We start from the raw sequence: 21,590 nt of genomic DNA on the forward strand, positions 1-21,590 counted from the left end.
TGCTGTGACCCCTTTAATACAGTTTCTCATGTTGTGGTGACCCCTAGCCATAAAATCATTTTCGTTGCTACTTCATAAATGTAATTTTGCTACTGTTGTGACTCATAATGTAAATTTTTTGGAGACAGAGGTTTGTTGTAGGGGTCAAGACCTATCGGTTGAGAACCACTGTTGGTGGGTATGTGCCCAGTTTTTTGGTAGAAAAGTAGTAATTAGGTGATTCCTGTCCAGGGGTGTGATCAAATCTTCCAGTTGTAACTCTTTAAAACATATAACTATGAGTTCCAGGAAAGGGGCAAAGCTACACAGAGAAACCCTGTCTCCAAAAAACAAAAAACAAAACAAAACATGATAACTATATAGCACAGTCTCCGGAACCCAAGCTTCTTATTTGGACCATTGTTGTGTGTTGTATTTTGTTTTTTCAGTAAGTATTTCTGTAGGCCTTATTTGACTGTCCAAATATTTTATCTTGCTCATCTATAAATACAACTATATAAAATTATTACAGTTTTCAACCTAATATCAATTATAAGTGTGTTTTCCTAGACTCTTCATAGTGGAGAAGGCATCGGCTTTTGGATGTTTGCGTCTATATCATGCACTTGGCATTGGGGAGTATCAGTGAATACAGGGAATGCTTGTCCTCCTGTAGCATCTGTTGAAGGCACCCATGGTCTACCCTTGTATTTTCCTTTAGCTGTATTTGCCTGTGTTGCAGCAGCAGCAGCCTCTCACTAGGTTAACCTCTCAGTCAGGCTGGATAGTTAGGACTGATGACTCACTTTTTTTCTTTGCATTACTTCATCCCCCACTGGGAAAACCTGGCAGCTGGTTTTGATCAGTGACCTTTGAGATTAAGTGACTTTACCCTCTGGATGTAAATGTGAGCTTTTTTCCTACTCTGAGCTCATTCTCTCAATTTAGGTGTAATTGAGAAACATTTGGCATAAGGAATGGCAAGGGCTTTGGTCATTTTTCCCGGTGAGGTTATGGTTAGGCTCACAGACAAATTTGATCCAGTCAATAAATTGAGTATGAGAAGTTCTGAGCTGCTCAAGACACAAAGCTTTGGAGCTGGAGAGATGGCTCAGCTGTTAAGAGCACTGGCTGCTCTTCCAGAGGACCCAAGTTCAGTTCGTAGCACCCACATGATGGCTCACAACTGTCTATAAGTCCAGTTCCAGGGGATCCAAATAACCCTCTTCTGACCACCCCAGGCACCAGCATGCATGTGGTACACATATCTACATGACAGGCAAACACTTGTGGTAGTATGAAATAAAATGGCCTCCAAAGGGAATGGCACTATTAGGAAGTGTGGCTCTGTTGGAGGAAACATGTCACTGTCCGGGTGGGCTTGGAGGTTTCTTTTGCTCAAGGTTCTCTCCGTGTGACTTTCAGTCACCTTGCTGCAAAATGTAGCACTCTCAGCTCCAGCACCATGTCTGCCTGCACACCACCATGCTCCCCATCATGATGATAATGGGGCGAACTTCTGAAACTGAGCCATCCCAATTAAATGTTTTCTTTATGAGAGTTGCTGTGGTCATGATGTCTCTTCACTGCACTAGAAAACTCTAAGACAACACTTATACACATAAATCTGGTTTTTAAAATTTTCTCTAAATCTTCCTCCTATACCAGTTTACTCAACAAAGCATTTGAAAGACTGCTTTGCCTGGGTTTAAGTCAGAGGGATACTAAGACAAGGAAGGCATTGACTCTTGAAAAACAAAAAGCCAAAACAAAAGCTTAGCCTCACAGTGTAAACTGAGTCCATCAACCAAACTGGATTGATTGTAAGATTTTTCCCATGGTGTCAAACCCCAGAGATCATGAATTCATTCACCATACTTTGGAGGATTGCTTTATTTTGCTTATAGAGAATTAACTAATTTTAAATACTTTGGTCTTAATTTTGCCTGTCTTTTTTTTAAAAAAAAAAAAAAAACAGTGTTCATCATTGTTTTTATATTGGAATCACAAGTCCAAAGCACTAAGTCTCAAAATTAATATATCTATAAAAGAAAAACAATGGCCGAGTTTGAGAAAACAATAGATGAAGTTTATCTTATAGACAGAAAATTGACCGTGTAACCAGTTTCTATCCTTTTTTAAAATTTTGTTAACCCTGTCTATTCGGATACTTTAACTTTTTGCCCTAACTTACTTATAAATATTACCACTAATTTCAACTCTGGGTATAATGTAGCGCTTTTTTCTGTGGCTGACTCCTGGGTCAGGCTTGCTTTGTACCTCTATTTGGGCCCCCGTGTGGACCGCTCTCTCCCTGCTACTCTGCTTCAGGTCATGAGCAAAGTGTCTCTTTAGGGGATGCCTAGCCACCTAGGCAAGGAGAGCTCATCCTATCCAGTGGGATTAAAAAAAAAAAATCTGCTCCAATTGGGTTCTTAGCAAATGCTCTGAAGTCTATAAAAAGCTTTTCCTAGCACATAAGGGACTCATTATTTCATTAGTAAATGGTTTACTCAACAGCTGTTCCAGACCTTCAGAAATACGAGACATTTTTTTTCTTTTGAAAGGTCCACCCTCATAGTAAACATTAAAATGCATTATTTTACATATTAAATATAGGTAGGTTTGGGGGCAAGAGTTTTATACATTCTTAAAAATAACTCTGCTGCTGAAATGATGTGGCCATTTGATTTGACTAATAGGACTTTACAACCACACAGGAAAGGTGGTAAGGGAAATTACTAGAAATCGTAGGCTACCTAAGCGGCAACAGTGAGAGCAGTCTGTAGTATCCTGTGCAGGAATGTTATGTGAGCTTCTCTAGAACTTGCTTTATGGTAGAAACAAAGACTTCGCAACTTTCTAATGCATCGTGATTAAATCCTAGACTAAGTCGAGAATGGCAGGCTCAGCTTGTGGCTCTGCCATGCAGCCTGAGCATGTCACATGACTGCCCTGAGTCTTAGTTTTCTACTGAGTCACAGAGCCTGTGAGTCTCCAGGGAAGTGTGAAGACCTCAGCAGGGACCCTGGCTCTTGCTCAGGGCTCATAAACATCAGTTGCTTCTTGGCTACTGTTAGACTGCATGGCTTAGATGTACCAGCACAGTGGACCTATCTTGTGATGAAAGCGTCAAAAAGCGGAGCTAGAGATGGATGTGTCAATAGTCTTTTTCCAAGGGACAGTTGTGAGCTGCCCTGTGGGTGCTGGGAATTGAACCCGGGTCTACCAGAAGAGCAGCCACTGCTCCCAACTACTGAGCCATCTCTCTAGCCCAAAAGCGTCAAAAAGTTTTAGCTCGAAGAAAAATATTGATGCCTGTTTCCTCACCATTCAATATTGACAATAATCCTGATTAAATTAAAATATGTTAGGGGCCTCAGGAGAGGAAAGCAAAGGGTTAATTTCTTAGGCAAGAAGAGAAGTGAGTTAATGCATATTTCTCTCACGCTAGTCCAGATGAGAGCATGCTTTGAAAGACTTCCAGATGTGGAATGTGGGCCCTGAGAGCCAACAAAGTAAAATGTCATCGGTGTTCTCGGAGTCTCCTGTTGAATGGCAGCTGATAATTAGCATTGCTGGCAGAGTGTCTGGAGCTGTGCTATCAACAAGTGCACTATTAATAACACACATTTATCTGCTTCTTTATCACCGACTCAGACTCTCTGCCATTGCCCAAACCTGACAGCCACTGGTTCCCCACAGGCAGTGCCAGCATGGCATCCTAGGACTACCCTCTTCACTTAACGTTCTCGCTCTGTGCTGCACAGCATCTCAGGATCGAATGCTATGGTCTTCATGACTCTAGGCCTGCTGACACATGCTTCCTCACTGAGGGAGGGCCTTAGGTAACTAAGACCGTATATTGGGACAGATATTTTTCCTCAAGCTTTGTTGAGTGAAAGGTGAAATGTATTTGTAACATTTCTGTGCATGTATTTTAAAGGTTTATTTGTAGTCTGAACAATTCAGGTAAAATGCATTTTGCCAAGGTGTGGTTTGGAATCTCTTACTCTACATCATTTACCTCATCATGACATCACTTACCTCGAATGGCTAGAGACATGTAAGACAATGCTGTTGTGTTGGTAAGGGAAAAGCTAGGTTTCTTGAGGCTCTGAGCACTCAGGATTAGAGGTGTGAGTAGATCCCCACCCCACCCCCCACCGCAACTGAAACCATACTACTGGAGCTCTCATCCTGAGAGTGCCACAGTGCCTAGGACAGGAGCAAGACGGGACTGAGGCCTGAAAAATGCCAGTGTTCTTGTGGTTGTGTCAGGTTTGGAGACTGTATCAAGTTTCAATCTGGCAGAGTGAGGATCAAGGTCCCTTTGTGCATTAAATTTCACTATCAAGTGGACTAGGAAATCTGGAAGTGGAAATGAATCGACCTTGCAAAATTAAGAGCTATCACGTGTGAAGTAGAGCTGCCAAAGGGCAAAGGGCATCAAAGAGGAAATTTGGCAGAGGGACCATGACAGCAGAGAAGAGCCAGCAAAGCCGCAGTGAAGGGCTGCTCTACCCACACCGGAAGTGGGCAGACAGGTTTCCCTAGGTTCAGCTTGACAGAGAAGTCAGACTGTAAGAACCCAAGCAGAGAGCCAGGTGGGAAAGAGGAGCCTGAGTATGGCAGTGTGTCATACTCTGCCTGTCATGCAGAGTCATGACCTCAGTTGGTTTAGGAGAATGCACAAACCCTTTACCAAACAGATCTAGTGCCTAGAATATGACCGATCCTTTCTCTTATCAGCCTTCAGCAGATAGCTGCTCAGAAAAAATTACCCCACTCAAAGATTTGTGAACCAACAGCGTTAATAATGCTACACAAGAAAGCAGGTGGAGAGAGGTGGCAGAAAAGAAATAAGGAAACAAATCACTCACTAGACAAATGCTACACAAAGGAAATGCCTCCATAGAACATGAAATTGATAATTAATCATATCACTGATTTAAAAGACCTTTGCGGCAATGCCCTATATAATCAGCAAGAGCTCAATGCAGAGATTTCAAAGATGATGCGAGGTATGGAGACACATGCCTGTAATTCCAATATTTAAAAGGCAGAGATAGGAGCATTGCTGCAAGTTTGGGGCCAGCCTGGATTGTTTCAAAAAGAGTGAAGGAAAGCCGGGTGGTCGTGGTGGCGCACGCCTTTAATCCCAGCACCCAGGAGGCAGAGGCAGGCAGATCTCTGTGAGTTCAAGACCAGCCTGGGCTACAGAGTGAGTTCTAGGAAAGGTTCCAAAATTACACAGAGAAACCCTGTCTCAAAACAAAAACAAAACAAACCACAAATAAAAAAAGAGTGAAGGATAGAGGGAGAAAGGAGGGAGAAAAGAAAATCAAAGATGGTACGCTGAGAAAAGGGTAGCAGATAAGAGGAGGGAGGAACCCACTCGGAAATGAAAGTGGTCACAAAGGCACAGCCATATGACTGGACCCTGCGGAGTGCCCGGGAGAGCTGACAAAAACAAGCCCAGAAAAGAAGGAAACAGCTGACTCGGTCTAGAAAACATGAAAGAGCAGATATCAAAAGCACGCCTCTGGAGTCCCCGAGGAGCTGAAGCAGCCGGACAGCCTCTTGACCATTAAGGAAAGGGCCGGCCACGTGTGGGGGGCAGGGAACGAGACAGCGTGGTCTTCACACAGCTTGACCCTGACTATGGCAGGTGCCATCCCTAAAGAACAAAAGTGACGCAGTAGTGTGTGACAGTGACTTCACCTGCCACCTGGCTTCACAGATAGGCCGTTTTGACCTGTCCCTGCCGGCAGCAGACATTGATGGTGCACTATCATGATGCCCCAAATCAATTATTGTGCTTCTTTTTCATTTTTAAAGAGCTTTGGAACACAAGAGCTCAGAGGCCGCTGTTGTGTTGGCGTACATTGCTATCTGGACCAGGGGGCATCAAGCGACCGCCAAGCTCATGAGCTTTTATTCGCGATGGTCTATGGCTGCCTCTGTGCTACAGCAGCAGATCGAGCGGTTGCCAAGGCTCTCCAAGCACAAGCTTGCCAGCCTTTCGCAGAAAGGATCAGCCTCTGACAGAGTCTTTCCCTGGAAAAATACTCAAGACGTTAGTAATGCTGGTGACCTCTGTGGAGTGCATTGGAAGTTCGGGAAAGGACAGATAAGGACTTCCTGCTCCCTCTGCTCTGGTCCCCTCTGGCCTGCTTGCTCATCATGTCATTAAAGATTGCAGGGAGGAGGAGGGAAGGGAGGATAGGAAAAGGCTCCGAGCTTCTGGAAGTCCCTGTCATCTTGTGTCGCCCTCATATGACGTTTCCTTTCATCCTTGGAGGGAATGAGTGCAGTGTAGACACCCCAGAGCGAGCAGAGAATTGCCGCCAATGCCAGGTGGCTCATGGGAGAAGACACATGCGGGCTTGGTGTTCTCTCCTCACACATGGGGGCAGTGAGGAGACTGACAAGGTAGCTTTCCAACAAAAGGTACAAACGCTCTTGGGAGTGTAGTTCCAAAATCTCTTTTAAAGAAAAATGTAGAGCTGGAGATATGACTGGGTGGTTAAGAGCCCTGACTGCTCTTCCAGGGGACCCAGGTTCAATTCCCAGCACCTACATGCAGCTCACAAATGTCTGTAACTCCACTTCCAGGAGACCTGACATCCTTGGCAAAACACCAATGCACATAAAATATTAATAATATTAATATATTAATGTTATATATTTAATATTAATATATTAATAAATAAAAATTTACTTAATTTTACAGAGGGAAAGTGCTTAAATGGCCTCAATGCTCAGTGTTCCACTCTCTAAGGACTTTCAAAGACCTACTACTGATTTAAAAAGTAATGTACCGACTGCTGGAGACTCCAAAGAGAATCTAGACCAGTTTGTATTTGAGGAGGCTGGTTGTCTTTAAATCTATAAGAGTTACCTCTACCTTCAAGAAAATGTTTCAAAACCAAATACCCTGCCTGCTTCCATGATTTCATCCTACTCCAGTACATCCATCATCAGTGACACCATTTTTAACATTTAAGCTATACTTTTAGAGGCAACCATTTAAGTAGATTTTGCTCTGGTCCAGGGAAGCAGACATCCAATTTATCTGTCCTTTGAATAGTCACAATTCATGTACGTAGCCATTTTGGGGCTGTCTTCAAATCCTCCTCTGAAGTCATCGGGTCAGGTCATTTTATAGTTCATCGCAAGGCTCCAGTTATATCTCAGTAAAATGGTAACCCAGTTGCTTCCTAAAGAACTTTCCAGAAGAGTCTCAGAGGAGAGATGCCTTGAGAAGAATCCCCATCTACCAGATGCTTCACTATGAAGCCACAGTGCTCTACTGTACTGCTGTATGTATAGTCAGATCCTCTAGAAGCCTGAGTGAAGCCACAGCTGGGCTGCAGCTCGCGATCATCTCCACGCAATGATGAAACTTGGCCTGAGCAGAGCCCAGCTTGTGAGTGTGGACACAGGCTGAGTTTCTGCCATCAGCTCAACTCCCTGCCACATGAGCCACCTGGTGACTCTGAAAACTCAGGAAAGCACCTAGAAGGTTCTCCGTCTAGACTTTCACACCCACCCCAAGATTTCTATATGGATTTTCATTTGCCAACAGAAGACAGAACTAATTCAGATAGCCCCGAAAACAAGACTGGGTCTTATTAGCAAGATGCTCGTGCCCAGGAATCAGCCCAAGACAGTGAAAGAGTGGTTTAAGAAATATAATCCATAGGGGTGTTAAATTGGGACTCACTGTGGTAATTCCAGCCACATGACCCAGGATGGGGACCAGTCACCAGGCGGGGTCACGTTGTGGTTGGAGTCCAGGGCTGCTGGGCTGCAGTCTTCCTGGGGCTCCTGTTCCTTGACTTCCAAGGCTTTGAGTACCACTGAGGAAGATGTGCTCTTCAATATGGCAACGGCCTCTGTCCGGCTGACCTCTGTGAGCTCAATCCCATTCACATTCAATAAAATGTCACCTGAGGCCAGAGAAGCAGAAGCATCCTCAGTGAGTGCAAATGGGATTTTGCTCCTCCGTGTGTGAAAGGACAGAGGCTGACTGGGCGTGTGGACAGGCTGAGGAGAAGTGTGTCTCTTGAGCTCGTAGTGACATGAGGCTGGGTTTTATTTAGCAAATGGTAAATAGAGCACGTTGGAGTGTCTAGTTGGGAGTTCTCTACAGATCACCTACCAATGTTCCCCTGTCGCCTCACGTGAGATAGCTTTGCTCACTACTTAGCCAAAGACAACCTACAGGTTCACTCCTCGAACTTCCTGTTTTCTTTAGCACACAGTGAGAGCAATGGACAAAGAGCTTCGGTGCCTGCAAAGAGCCTGGTGTGTGGGATGCTACCAACAAACAGGGACCGAAACAGGAGTTCGGGTCTGGCACAGGAGCCCCGAGCAGGCCAAGCCTAGGCCTGGACCCGGTCTTCACAGAGATGGAAAGCAGGTACCATTTCTAGTCACCGCATCCCTGGGCTGTATAGAGCTAGCAACAGCTAAGTGCCTATGTTGTGCAAAACTGCTCCTGTGTGCCACATGCTACAGGTTCTCTCATTGAGTCTCCTCTTGTCAGACCTCATCATTCTCCACCCGGGTGCCTGCCGAGCAGCAAACAATATTAAAAGATGCCCTCCTATCCTTGCTTTCTATTTCATTTATCTCCTGTTTTTTTTTTTGGGGGGGGGGTTGTGCCTCTTGTACATCATTTTATCTTCATACAGAATCATTGTAGATGGGAGGAAAAGAACAGGAGATAGCCTCGAATGCTTGCTGACTCAAAAAGAAGCACCCTCTGATTGTCTGGCTAAATCCTGTCCCATGTCACCCCCATTCCCAGCCCAGCTCATCAGGCAGACTGACTGTACTTGAAAAAAGTGGTGTTTTTTCTTCTTCTTGAATCTGAGCTCTTAAAAAGGACAATTCCTCTACCCAGGCAGCCTCCTCGTGTGCTTGAACAGTGCTATTAAGATCCTTGCAGAGGTAAATTGGATATCTCCCTTCACGTAGAGAAGCCCAGAACAGGAGTGGCCAACAGAGGTCCACTTCTCACCAATGAGGGAGTCCCTCCAATGATATTTAATTATACCACTGAATCGACATCTGTCAACTCATTTATCCCATTTATCCCACAAAAGGGCACAATTCATAAATCAGTTTCACTACTGGCAAAGAACCCATTAGAATTCGTGGAACTAAATGATGCCTTAGAGGTAACTTGACTTGGCTCCTGGGTGTAGTGACGGCCCATCCAGCCCAGGAAGTCTAGGGGCTTTAGCTTCCCCAGCAAAGCTGCCTCAGGCCCACTCACATGCACTAAGAGGGGTGAGCCTGGAATACAGGCACAGTCATGCTCATCCTAGTCAAAGAGGCCCAGTCATCACGGCCAGCTCCCTCTCTCATCTTCTCCTCCACTCAGAGAGCAGCGAGCTAACTCGGCAAGCTGCCAGCTCCTCCCCAGGCTCTGGCACCCCAGCACCTTCATCCTCTTCATTTTGTACCTGTTTTTATTCTTCCATCTCTGCTTATGACTCCTCCGGGCTCAACACTGATGACATAGATAGGCAAGTCCCATTCCCCGTGGGATGCTCCCCCTCCAACGGTCATGCCGAGAGATTCGCTGGGGTCTTTGCGGACACTAACAACCTTCTCGTGACAAGTGGCTGCAGGCTGGAGGGGCTGAAGGCACAGACACAAAGAACATGGCACATGCACTCACGAGGCATTTCCACAGGCACACAGTTGTCAAGGCATCAACAAGGTGGTGGTCCAGCCTGGTGTGTCCCAGAGAACACACCACGAGAACCAGCATGTAACAGAGTCAAAGATTCCGAAAGTTTGCTCAGAGAAGTTTACATTTCAAAATAGAACAGTAAACATAGAAAGGGAACAGCCTGGAGACCGTGGTAGAAATATGGAGCTTATGAAGTGAACTGTATTCTGAATCTCTCAAGGGAGGCATCTGTTTTTGACAGTGGTAGGTCAACTTCATGATTCACCGAATATCAGTACATTTTTTCATATTTAAAATTAATTTGCTGTGTGTGTGGAGCTTTTGTGGGGGGCACATGCTTTAGCGTGCAGGTGGAGGTCAGAGGACAGCTTACAGAAGTTGGTTCTCTTGCTCCACCTCATGGGTCCTGGGAATCAAATGCAATCTGGCAAGCTTGAGAGCAAAGGCCTTTACCCATTGCGCCATCTTGCTAGCCCAGCAAGCTTGTCTATGCTTAAAGTAAAAGAATAAAGTCATTGACCTGGGGTGATGACTTGGTGCCTAAAGTACTTGCTGCACAAGTCTGAAGGCTACCATTCTGATCTGCAGTCCTCCTATAAAAGCCAGGCATGTAAAAATGGCGGCTCGCGTAATCCAGGGTTCAGAGATCCACAGAGCAAATGGAAGGAAAGAGGCAAGCTCTACTTCGGCCAGAGACCCAACCTCAGTAAATATGGTAGAGACCAGCCAAGGAGGACACCTGATGCCATGCTGTGGTCTCTGCGTGCACACATTCACACATGCACATGCACCCAAGTATTTGTAAATACACACACGCGTGCACGCACGCATGCATGCAGATCATACACACATGCAGAAATCTGCCCGGTTTTATCCATCTTTCCCATTTTTGGTACTTTCCAAACAGCCTTGGCAACACTGAGCGATACACTCTGCTGAACCGAGTGGCTGAACACCAGCACCGCACATGGCCTGTGTCTCTGATGGCCTTCTGTCGTCTTCTCCACCAGAGGGAGGGAGGCTTGTGTGAGAGAGACTGATGGTTGCGATGGAGAAACCCAAACTTCTCAGTAAATTCCTCACCCTCAGTTGCCCAATGTGATGCAGAAGAAGGAAAGCGTGACAGACATAATCCTTTCTGTCTGTCTTTCCTCCTTACTCTCTACTTAGGAGACCTCGGATTGTTCTTAATGCTTGAAAACCTGACTTGTGGTAAAAATACTTCAAGCTGATTAAAAAATATGGGCAACTAAGAAGCTGTATGGAATATTTACATTTTAAAACGTTTGCCTAGGGCTTAAAACATCAAACGTTTTGGACATCTAGAAAGCATCAGGGCCTACCCATGCACCCTATAGCTTGATATAAAATCACTGCCAGGCTATGGTTAATGTGTCCCGGTGACACTTTCTGGTCACGTTCCCCTTCCTCTCTCACACGGGTGACTTCAGGACTACAGATGGTGCCTCTTAGTGCTTAACTCTTCACCTAGATAGCTTTGCTGTCTCCACTTTCTTTGGCATTTCTTGGAAGCATTGAAACTCCTCCTATTTTCAAATGCCATGTTGTTTTTCCTACATCAGCTTAAAAACCAAATCATCAAACAGCCCCGTACGTGACTTTTGGGGTGGTGAGGGCTTTTCAGAAGGCAGATAGAAATGTGAATGAGAAGGACTGGTTTTCTAATATGTTTCCAGGAATTCAGACACACGACACAGGGCTACAGCAAAGATCCCATGAGACTGCCCTGGCTTTTCCATGGCTCACAGCAGGCAGGGAGAAGGAATTACAAAGCCTCACTGCTAGTAGTTTAATGAATGACAATATAACACGTTCTACTAAACTCAACTGAATTCATTAATTAGATACAAGCTTTATGTAAGATTTTTGAAGATCTCGAACATAGCTTGATATTAATGAATACTGTCAGAATAACTTTAAAACACTAACTGTATTTATTTGGAAGAAGGAGCCAGGGAGTTTAATCCATAAAATTCTTTAGCAGGGTGTACTTGCTCTGTCTAGATTGCTTCCCATACATAAACATGGAACTGAATGGTTTGTGGAGACATAACTGGCTGGAGATTTACGATAAAGGTGATCTCAGGCTCCCTGATTACAAAGCAGAGATTTTTTTTTCTGCGAACATTGCTCAAAAAACTCAACTTATGGCCTAATGTGGAAGAAAAAGGCATTCATTCATTCATTCATTTCATCCTGGTTCAGGAATAGGCTACATATAGGGATGTTTGGTTGTTTTTTAAACACTGATTTATATGTGTGTGTATATTTATATGTATATATATATGTATGTATGTATGTATGTATGTATGTATGTGTGTGTGTGTGTGTGTATGTATGGGTATTTTGCACCATGTGTGAGCAGTGCCCCTAGAGATAAGAGAGCACTGGATCCCCTGGAACTAGGGTTACAGATAGTTGTGAGCTGTCTTGTAGGTGCTGGCAACAAATGGCATGGCGGGGGGTGGGGCTTCTCCTCCAAGAACAACAAGTGTTCTCAACTACTGAACCACATCTCCAACTCTGTTTTTAGTAACGACAACATGACATCAGCTCTCAGGGAAAGTGGCTGCTAGAAGCTGATCATCCTCATGACAGAATGCTAAACCAAGGTCATAGGATTCTTAATCTGGACTGGACAACGTGTTGATTAGACACTCGTCTAAAGGAAGTGTAGACCTTGCATCTAATAGAAGCCACACACAAGCACTGGGCAGAGTCACCTCTCTTGAAGACAGGCTGCAAAGAGAGGAAGGTGGAGAGACGTATTCTCCTCACAGATCCCTTCTGCTGGGTCCACAGTGGTTGAAATTTGTCCTGGGGCCACTGAGATGACTCGGTAGGTAAAGAAGCTGGCCACTAAACCTGATGATGTTAGTTTAAGCCCTGGGACCAGTATGGCGGGCGGAGAGAACCAATTGATACAAGTTGTCCTCTGGTCTCTATACATGTACCATACATATACACGTCTACATACATACACACCTAGACCCGCAAAATAAATGAAAAATAATTTTGTTTTTAATTTCTGGATTTGAACGCCATAAGACAAGACATACGCTCCTGGCTTGTCCAAACACTGCCCTCCCTAACGTCCCATGGGCTTCAAGTGTTATAAGTATTTTCCTGGTCCCTTGCACAAACACAAAAATATTAAAAACAGCAGGGGAATCATCATCATTTCCAGGCAGGTTGGGAAACTCAAAAACTAGAGACCAAGCAAACTTCTCGTTGCGTTTCAAAGTGAATGGAAAACAATCCTTATACAGAAGGAGCCTTGGTTAAAAAATATGACATGCATTTGGCTTAGGCTGGAATCAGGTCCCTTTAGAAGGGCTGCAAGCTGGGGTTTAACAGAGCCCCCACCCCCAACAGCACCGTCCTCACTCCTGCTTGGATGGGAGGCACCTGTCACCGCCCAGGTATGAAGATGGGACTTTGGCCTTTTAATTTCATGAGTAGCACTTCTTGAAATGACAAAGTCCAGAGATAACCCTTAGAGACATCAAAGTATATAGCTTTCCCAGGAAACAGCCCTCTGCAGGAGCTGCAGACACGCCTGGCTGGGCCTCACCTTAGAAGCCACGGTCCTCTCCCCTGGGCCTGGCGACCACCGGCCGTTGCTGATCCGGCCAGCTTCTTGGAAGATGTCTGGGCTGGGCTGTCGAACCTGGCGGGACACGACGAGATGAACACGTCCTTCACTGGCCTGGACAAGAGGATATTAAATTAGCTCCTTGCACAGACCTGGCTCTAGGGCCTTACCAGGAGATACCCCTTTCATTTTTACTTTTATTTAATGGAAGAATAAAGTGTCAAGCCTTTCTTATGTGGTGTTGGAGACTGAGCCCAGGGCCTCTGAGCACTCTAGATAAGTACTCCGCCATTGAGGTCCACCACCAACCTTTTTTGATTATGTGTAGGCGTGCATATATGTATGTGGGTATGTACATGTGAGTGCAGGTGTCATCTGAGACCAGAGAAGGGTACTGGATTTCTCTGGAGCTGGTGAGTGGAGCTGGTGTGCAGGTGGTTACAAGCCACAGGGTGTGGGTGCTGGGAACTGAACTCAGGTCCTCTCCAAGAACAGTGTGCACACTTAATCACTGAGCCATATCGTTAGCCCCCACCCTAGATTCCTCACGTCACTGCCCAGCTTCTACTTTGGCAAAAGCGTAAACTATTTCTCTGAACTTGAAACCAGGGACTAAACATTGCTTCAAGAAAAAGCCTAAGGAAGGTCTGACTCATGCAAGTCTTTGAAGAGACACCACTAGGTCTTGCTAATGCACTTTCAGTGATGAGCTCAGCTGCAGACAAGCACGGCTGAAAGCCTTTCTGAACAGAGTAAGGTGCATGGTGTGAAGTTGTCTACATCAGTTCTAATTCAATGGTCAGAAGCAAAGAGAAACAGGGTCAGAGGCAGCAACCCTGAACCTGCAGAAATGAAAATACTGTGTCAGTCTTAGAGATTCAGGCATTGAACCTTTGGAATACAGGAATGACCAGACTGAAGCCATTACCTTGACCATTTTTATATGACTATCATTAATTCTGATCCTTATGCACACTGGTACTTAAGCAGAAGATTCAGACTAGCAAATGTATTGCTTATTGGAAAGGTTTGTTCCATGCAGGAAATTACAAATTAGCTTTCTGCCACAGGTTAGCTTCCTGTGTCCCTGAGTGTGGGTGTCAGAAGCCAGACATGCCAGTGACCAAGGTTTCAGATCTGCAGGGCAGACAGAGGAGACCCTAGGCCTGAGAAACTCATAGGAACAAGGCTGATTTCCGAAACTGAAATGGCAAATGGATCCTCCCATTACTTCAGTGAAAAATGGAAGAGGCATGGCTCCATTTGGATAGAAAGGCACCTGGGCAAAACTAGGTTTGGTACTTGGGCAAAACCAGGAAGATGGAAACACTGTAAGGTCTGATGGTTCGCCTTGTCATTCCAGGTCTCGACTAATCACCGCAGCAGAAACAGACACTAATGGGCCTCTTTCCTGCATGGGTGTGGGGCCGTAGAGAAGTCAGGTCACAAAAGAAGGGCCGGGCAGTTCCTGCTTCTCTCCACTAGCTCAGACAGTGGAAATCAAGATGTTTTCTTTTCACTGGCTATGGTTTAAATGTGTGCACCCCTCATCTGTGGAAATCTAACCCCCGAGGTGCTGGTATTACCAGGTGGGCCTTTGACTCAGTCCCCATGAGTGGGATTAGTTTGTTCCTTCCAGCACGTGAGGCTACAAGGAGAAGATACCTCATATAAGAAAGTCATTTGGGGATGGAGATGGTTCAGTGGATCAAGAACCAGCTGCATGAGCACAAGGACCTGAGTTCGGATCCCCAGGACCCATGTAAAGATGGGAGAGTTAGCAAGGGTCTGTAATTCCGGGGTTCCTAGGATGAGGTGGAAGGCAGAGACAGGAGAAGCTGCCTGGCACATGGAGCAGCAAACACTAAGAAACATTCAAGTAGGGTGGAAGCTAGGGGCTAGCATTCCAGGTTGTCCTCTGGCTGACACGTGCTTCCTGTGGTATGTCCATACCCACACCCACACACATGAATGCATGCACACACACATATGTGCATACATCACATCACACACAGAGATTTAAGTGGGAGGGGGCATTTCCAGATACTGAATCTGCCCATATCTTGATAGTCGGAATTGTAAGACATGCATTTCTGTTGTTCCTATTAATAAGGCACTCCATTCATGGGACTTTGTTTCCATGGCAGTCACAGAGACTAAGACACCACTTCTCTCACCTTCCTTTCCAGAGCACATCACTCCCTCTCCCTGTCAGGAACTAGGACCTTAAGCACCAAGAGCTCCGCCAATGCAGTTGGGTCCTCACAGTTGTCTAAAGCACTAACCAGCCCAAACCTTCCTCACACCGATATCTCTATACAAAGGCTCTCTTGAAACTCGGGGGTCATCAGGTGGGTGGTTATAAATTAGACTAACTTTTAATACAATTGTTGGGGTATAGGAAGAATATTATAAATATCACCATGGATGGTCAGCTAGGTGAGCTGTTCATTCCATATCCATGGTAGAAAATGCTACCAAATGGCTCCACAGAGGAAGCTTGAATTTAGCCTGTTTTCCTTTATGCACAGCCCTAACCCCATCAGGGCTTATGTGCCCTTCTTTTGCTAGCCTGTCTTGGATTCCCTGGGGTCCCTTACTACATCTGAAGCTTACATCAGAATGGCATGGGTGTACACACACACACACACACACACACACACACACACACACACACACAGCGCCCAGGTAACACGCCATGAAGAAATGCAACAGAACACAGAACTATGGCATCACCAACTGTGTTCAATTTTGGAAGAGAGTGTTGCAATAATTGTATCTCTTCCTCTGGATTGCAAGCCTCGCTAAAAGGTTATCTTCAAGAACATTCTGAAACAGAACTCATGGGAAGATAAGTAACAATGAGCTTTCGGGTCAAAACCTCAATCACAGAAACTGAGTTTGCTCTCTTATCTTTGGGGAAACTCCACTGTTGAGAAGGCTGTTGGCAGAGCTTTGGCTCTGGGCTGGAACTGTGTCCTGTTCATCTTGGACAGCGAGTAGTGCATGCTCTGAGCAACACGTTATAAGAAATGGGAAGGTTGCAGAGTTATACCCGGCTCAACGTGACAGGCAAAATCCGAATTGCCAAGGCACAACCTGTGCAAGCTATTTCATTCACATTGGTGAGCGCACATTTCTCCCTGGGCTTTCAAATGCTGGCTCGAGAATGAAGCCTTGGCAGGACCAACACTCTAATAAATAACACTGGCATCAATTTACTAGCAAATAAACTCTCTGCAAGGCTGGCCCTGTGGCTCTTCCCAGCCACCTCATGAATCGTTCACAGGGAGGCTCTTTGGTGCACTTTCTTTCACAGCATTGGAGATATGAGGTAGGCTAATGTGTTGGTCTTGGCACTCACTCTCAGGAGCAACTGGAGTCAGGCTTGAGAAACAGTCCCGGGCCCTGGAGTCTTGATTCCCACTGGTGTGACGGTGAATACATGAAAGCGGAGACAAGGTAGAGGAACAGAAAGGATGAAGGCCGGAATGATTCCTGGTTTCATACCCATGTATATGCAGAAGATGGGCTCGTCAGAAATGGGAAATGGTGACTACGAGGGCCAGTGCTAACTATAGGCAGAGCAAAAGTTGACAGAGAACCTGTACATGGCAGTGTAAGCTTCTCATCCAGCCAAGGGCTTCCCCTATTTGTAAGGAGAATTGAAACTGAATAAGGCATTTGCACTGCTTTTGGGGTGTGTGTGTGTGTGTAAATATATATACATACGTATGTATATATATATATCACAATATGTATCACATATAATGTATATATAAGATATAATATCACGCCGGGCGTTGGTGGCGCACGCCTTTAATCCCAGCACTCGGGAGGCAGAGCCAGGCGGATCTCTGTGAGTTCGAGGTCAGCCTGGGCTACCAAGTGAGCTCCAGGAAAGGCGCAAAGCTACACAGAGAAACCCTGTCTCGAAAAACCAAAAAAAAAAAAAAAAAAAAAAAAAAAAGATATAATATCACACATATATAATATGATACATATTCTATGCTTAAATTATTTGTTTTTTGAGACACTATGGTCCCACTATGCAGCCATGACTGGCCTGAAACTCACTATGTAGACCAGGCTGGTCTCAAGTGCATAGAGGTCCATGGCCTCGGCATGAGTGCTGGCGTCAATGGTGTGCACCAAGTGAGCAATAGCTCACATGGGTTTACCTGCTGGGTTTCTTGCACTGGCTTTATAGGAGTTTCCATCCCCTCTAGCATGCTGCACAGGGTTATTCTGCACAAACACATGAAGTGGGGGGTGGGGACCGAATTGACTGCTGGCTATCATAATTGTGCTCTGTGAAGCAGGCAGGCCCTGGGCACAGTCTGGGTCCAGAGGAGATGCATATTTAGAAGGGCCGTGCCTTGCCACAGGCAGGTGAGGGCTGGGTGGCGACCTGCAGAATCACCTGTCAGCTGCCTCCTGCTTCGTCTTCCACCTACGCATAGGACTTTTCTTGACCATCTCTTCCTCCCCCTCAAGACAGAATCTTTTAGGAATAAGAAAGTGAGTGGTGATGGCAATAGAGCTGGTGGCTTCGGCAGGGTCATACAGATGCCATCAACTAAGTCCCTGAGTCTGCTGATTGCTGAGTCAACAGACAAAGCCACTCCTCTGCCTCAGCACCCCTTCTCTTCAGGGAACTGGAGGTTGCTCCTCCCGGGATTATCTCTTTTCCACGGTAAAAGAATAAGCGTGGAGGGGATATTGCGCTGGAGAAAGCGGGGTTCCAGGCCCTTCCACCCTTGTGTGTACAGCTGCACAGAAGATTCCTTCGCATAAAGTTTAACTTGAGTGGCTGTACCGGTTTCCAAGTCTCACTTTCTATAGTGAGAAAATAGGGAATTTGGAGTCTTATTTAGGAATCTTTCAGGCTTTGAGAATTGAGCATAAGGAGATTTAAGTTTAGTCTATGTGCACTAAATTGACTACAGGACCCTGGTAAGACAATTTATGGAAGCAGGGGTTAGATTCCATATGAGCTGTGCTGATCTGTACACACACAGATTTAGCAGGTCTTATTTCACTGACAGTTCTTATTGGCTCCCAGGGACTTGAATGTTGAAATTCCCACCCAAGTTCTGCTTTTTTCTTTCCAGGTATGAAGCACCACTCATGAGCTGGAATCCCGTCTTTAGAGTAAACGTAGGTAATATGAGCAGGGCACTGTTTACTTCTTGGCTCTGTCTGAAGCCCTATCACATTCTCTTTAAAACCTGCAACAGGCTGACTTTCAGTTCTTTGATGAAGTAACTGTGTGTTTAAATATCATTTCATCCGAGGAACAAAAATCACACATATGGCAGGATTACTGAATGCTCCTACTTCCCCCAACCTCTAGAAGCTGCTTTGAATTTATTTTCAGTTTCTAGGGTTAGAAAGAAAGAAAGAAAGAAAGAAAGAGAAAGGAAGAAAGAAACAAAGAAACAAAGAAAGAGAGAGAGAGAGAGAGAGAGAGAGAGAGAGAGAGAGAAAGGAAGGAAGAAAGAAAAGAAGAGAAAGTAAGAACAGGAGAGAGGAAGAAAGGAAGAGAAAGCTAGCTAGCTAGTTAAGAGCATGGAGGGTTACTCAATTTGAAATTCACAATTCTTTCTTAGTTGGCTGTATATATTTGAACTCCTAAACAAACGTAACTCACTAATCTAGAATTGCATGTAGATGGGAAGTCCTCAAAATAAGCATTTCTCTTAGAATCCCCAGGTTCTTGTGGTGATAACTGGGTGGAATATGCTGGCGCTCTGGGATACAGATGTTGAGACATCTTTTTTTTTTCCCCTCTTTGATCAGCTATCTCTTTGTTCTGTTATCTCAAGCATGACGTCAGATAGTTCCAAAGAGTTTGTTTTTCCATATAGTTATTTTAGTAAGGATGCTCAAAAAGCTTGAGAAATTAACAATGGTGGAAACCCACGTGGTCCTGGCTAAGCTGCTAAGAAGTCAATGGCTCCATGTAGGAGGTGTCTATCTCTTTAAGGCTGTTCCTCTTAACAGGCCTTGACTCTCCATGTGTCTTCACCCTGGGGACTTGTCTGCCCAGGCTGCTGCTGAACAAGCGGAGGTGAAGGGCTCAATGTATGTAAAGTTGGTCCAATTTAAAACAGTTGTGGCCTCTGTAATAACTCTTCCCTGAAGTAACGTAGGAAGAAAAAAAAAAAGTGTAGCTTGATGGGGGAGAACATGGCCAAGAGGAGATGTTGTCTGGGAATTTCTTTGTGAGGCAAATGTGATTCATGGGGGAGACACACATGGGCAACCTAGCCAACGGCCAGGGCTGGGTGGAAATTTGAGTCTCAATCTTTGAAGGGTACTTAGTTTAATCCCTGCAGCCTGGTGTGTGTTACGAGTATCACATAAATAAAATCGACTTTTCAGAGACAGCAGGCTATTGCTTGGCTTTTTTTTTTAAAACAGCATCTAATTTTTTACATTTCTTTTCCAACTAGCTTTGCCCTTGCCTTTCTGAAAAATAAGTTTTCTTTCTGCTTATAAAGCAGATTGGCTTTGTTTAGCAAGCAAAGGGATTTTTTTAAGGAATTCCCACTATTAGGCAAGATTTTTACTTCATACATTTACTTTGTCGGGGAAAAACATGTTCTTCTGTTATTAATCTTCAAGAGTAAAACGCCATGTGTAATCAAGATTTTTCCAAATAACATAGCAGTTTTTCTTTTGCCCATTGCGAAAGTACAGTTGGCCAAGAGCTACAGGATGGGAGTTGCACTAGATGGCCTGCAGAGGGCGCTAGTAAGTGTAATGTGAAAAAATATTGACAATCCCCCTTAGCGGCAAGGTTTTAAGGATGGGGGAAAAAAAAAAAGCTAAGATAGCATCTTCCTGAAGGGAAGAATAAAGGGGGCTTCTCTTTCGTGAAAGACTGTTTCATCTTATCCTTTTTTCTAGTCCAGCTCTGTCTTCGTGGTTGTACAAAACCAGGGGGTTTTCCAGCTCTGAGAAGCTAGCACCCATGACTGCCTCATTCACCACTGTACTGGGCACTGCTTGGTGCATGGAGGTTGCTCAACCAATGAGAACTGAGCAAAGTCAAAGGGATGAAAAGTAGAGATTACGTCATAGGGCCAAAGAGCATGCAAAAACAAATGTAGATCTGGTTCTGTGGTAAACGGTTTGACCAAAAAAAAAAAAAAAAAAAAAAAAAAAAAAATCCCTCAGAGATGGAATTAGTGAGCAAAATGTATTTTATATGTATTTACCTGTTCCTAATTTGACTAATTTACTAGTTAAATAATTGCATATAATAAGCACATATTCACCGAGTACTTAACCTTGCTAGGCATTGTTTTAGGTACTTCTAGAATATAATGTGTGCTACTACACTTTTCTAGATTGGCAGGTAACCATAAAATCGAAGCAAAGCAGAACTGGAGGACAAAGGTAGGGGGAATGGGTGGGGAGAGAGGGGGGAGGGGGGAGGGAAGGGGAGAGGGGGGGAGAGGGGAGGGAGAGAGAGAGAGAGAGAGAGAGAGAGAGAGAGAGAGAGAGAGAGAGAGAATGAATACACTGTAAGACTATCAGTAGAGGTCATGACCCAAGGTACACCATTTGTGTCAATTGGTTTTTGGTTTTGTTTTTTTCGAGACAGGGTTTCTCTGTAGTTTCAGTGCCTGCCATGGATCTCGCTTTTGTAGCCCAGGCTGGCCTCGAACTCCCAGAGATCCACCTGGCTCTGCCTCCTGTGTGCTGGGATTAAAGGCGTGCGCCACCGCCACCAGCCATCAATTGGGTTCTTACTTGGACAGTAACATTGAAACTACCAACCTTTTCTTGACTTCCCTAGAGAAAGGCTCACAGGGGCTAAGTGTTCCTGCCCGTGTGGATGTTTCTGACCGGGATCTTAGGGTGACTTCTGACCCACCTGAATCAGATGAGCTGCACTTTCTGGGCTGCCAAATCGAAGGTCATGTCCATTGATGGCCAGCACACGGTCATTCTCCTCTAGCTGGCCGTGCCGGTCGGCGACACCACCATTCAGCACGTTGAAGATGAATACCCCAGGTTCATCCACCCTGCGCACCAGCTTTATGCCGAGCTGCTCCTCGGGGCTGCTTTTGTGGAGGATTACATGGAAACTGTCATCCCGAGGTCCATAGGAGTCCAGCGCCTGTCCATTGCCTCTGCTACGGAACTTCTGCTCACGAAGCACTGTGAGCCGCAGCACTTGGCAGGGCTGCCGCAGGAGCCGCAGGGCATAGTTATGAGGCACGTTGCTGATGTCCATTCCATTAACCTGGGGGTGGGGCCATTTGATAG

At 45.2% G+C, this 21,590-nt stretch overlaps 1 protein-coding gene across 2 annotated transcripts in view; it reads right to left on the reverse strand.

Moving 5' to 3' along the window:
- The window catches only part of Lnx1 (ligand of numb-protein X 1), a 109,919-nt gene that overhangs the window by 3,375 nt on the left and 84,954 nt on the right, over nucleotides 1-21,590 (reverse strand). For both annotated transcript variants that reach the window (XM_028858514.2, XM_028858601.2), the window contains 4 exons: nucleotides 21,196-21,567; nucleotides 13,287-13,421; nucleotides 9,459-9,636; nucleotides 7,709-7,934 (listed from right to left, as the gene is read on the reverse strand). In XM_028858514.2, the coding sequence (XP_028714347.1) occupies nucleotides 7,709-7,934; nucleotides 9,459-9,636; nucleotides 13,287-13,421; nucleotides 21,196-21,567 (911 nt within the window). The remainder of the gene's footprint in view (nucleotides 1-7,708; nucleotides 7,935-9,458; nucleotides 9,637-13,286; nucleotides 13,422-21,195; nucleotides 21,568-21,590) is intronic.

The sequence above is a fragment of the Peromyscus leucopus genome, chromosome 10 (assembly GCF_004664715.2).
Source record: "Peromyscus leucopus breed LL Stock chromosome 10, UCI_PerLeu_2.1, whole genome shotgun sequence".
NCBI lineage: Eukaryota > Metazoa > Chordata > Mammalia > Rodentia > Cricetidae > Peromyscus > Peromyscus leucopus.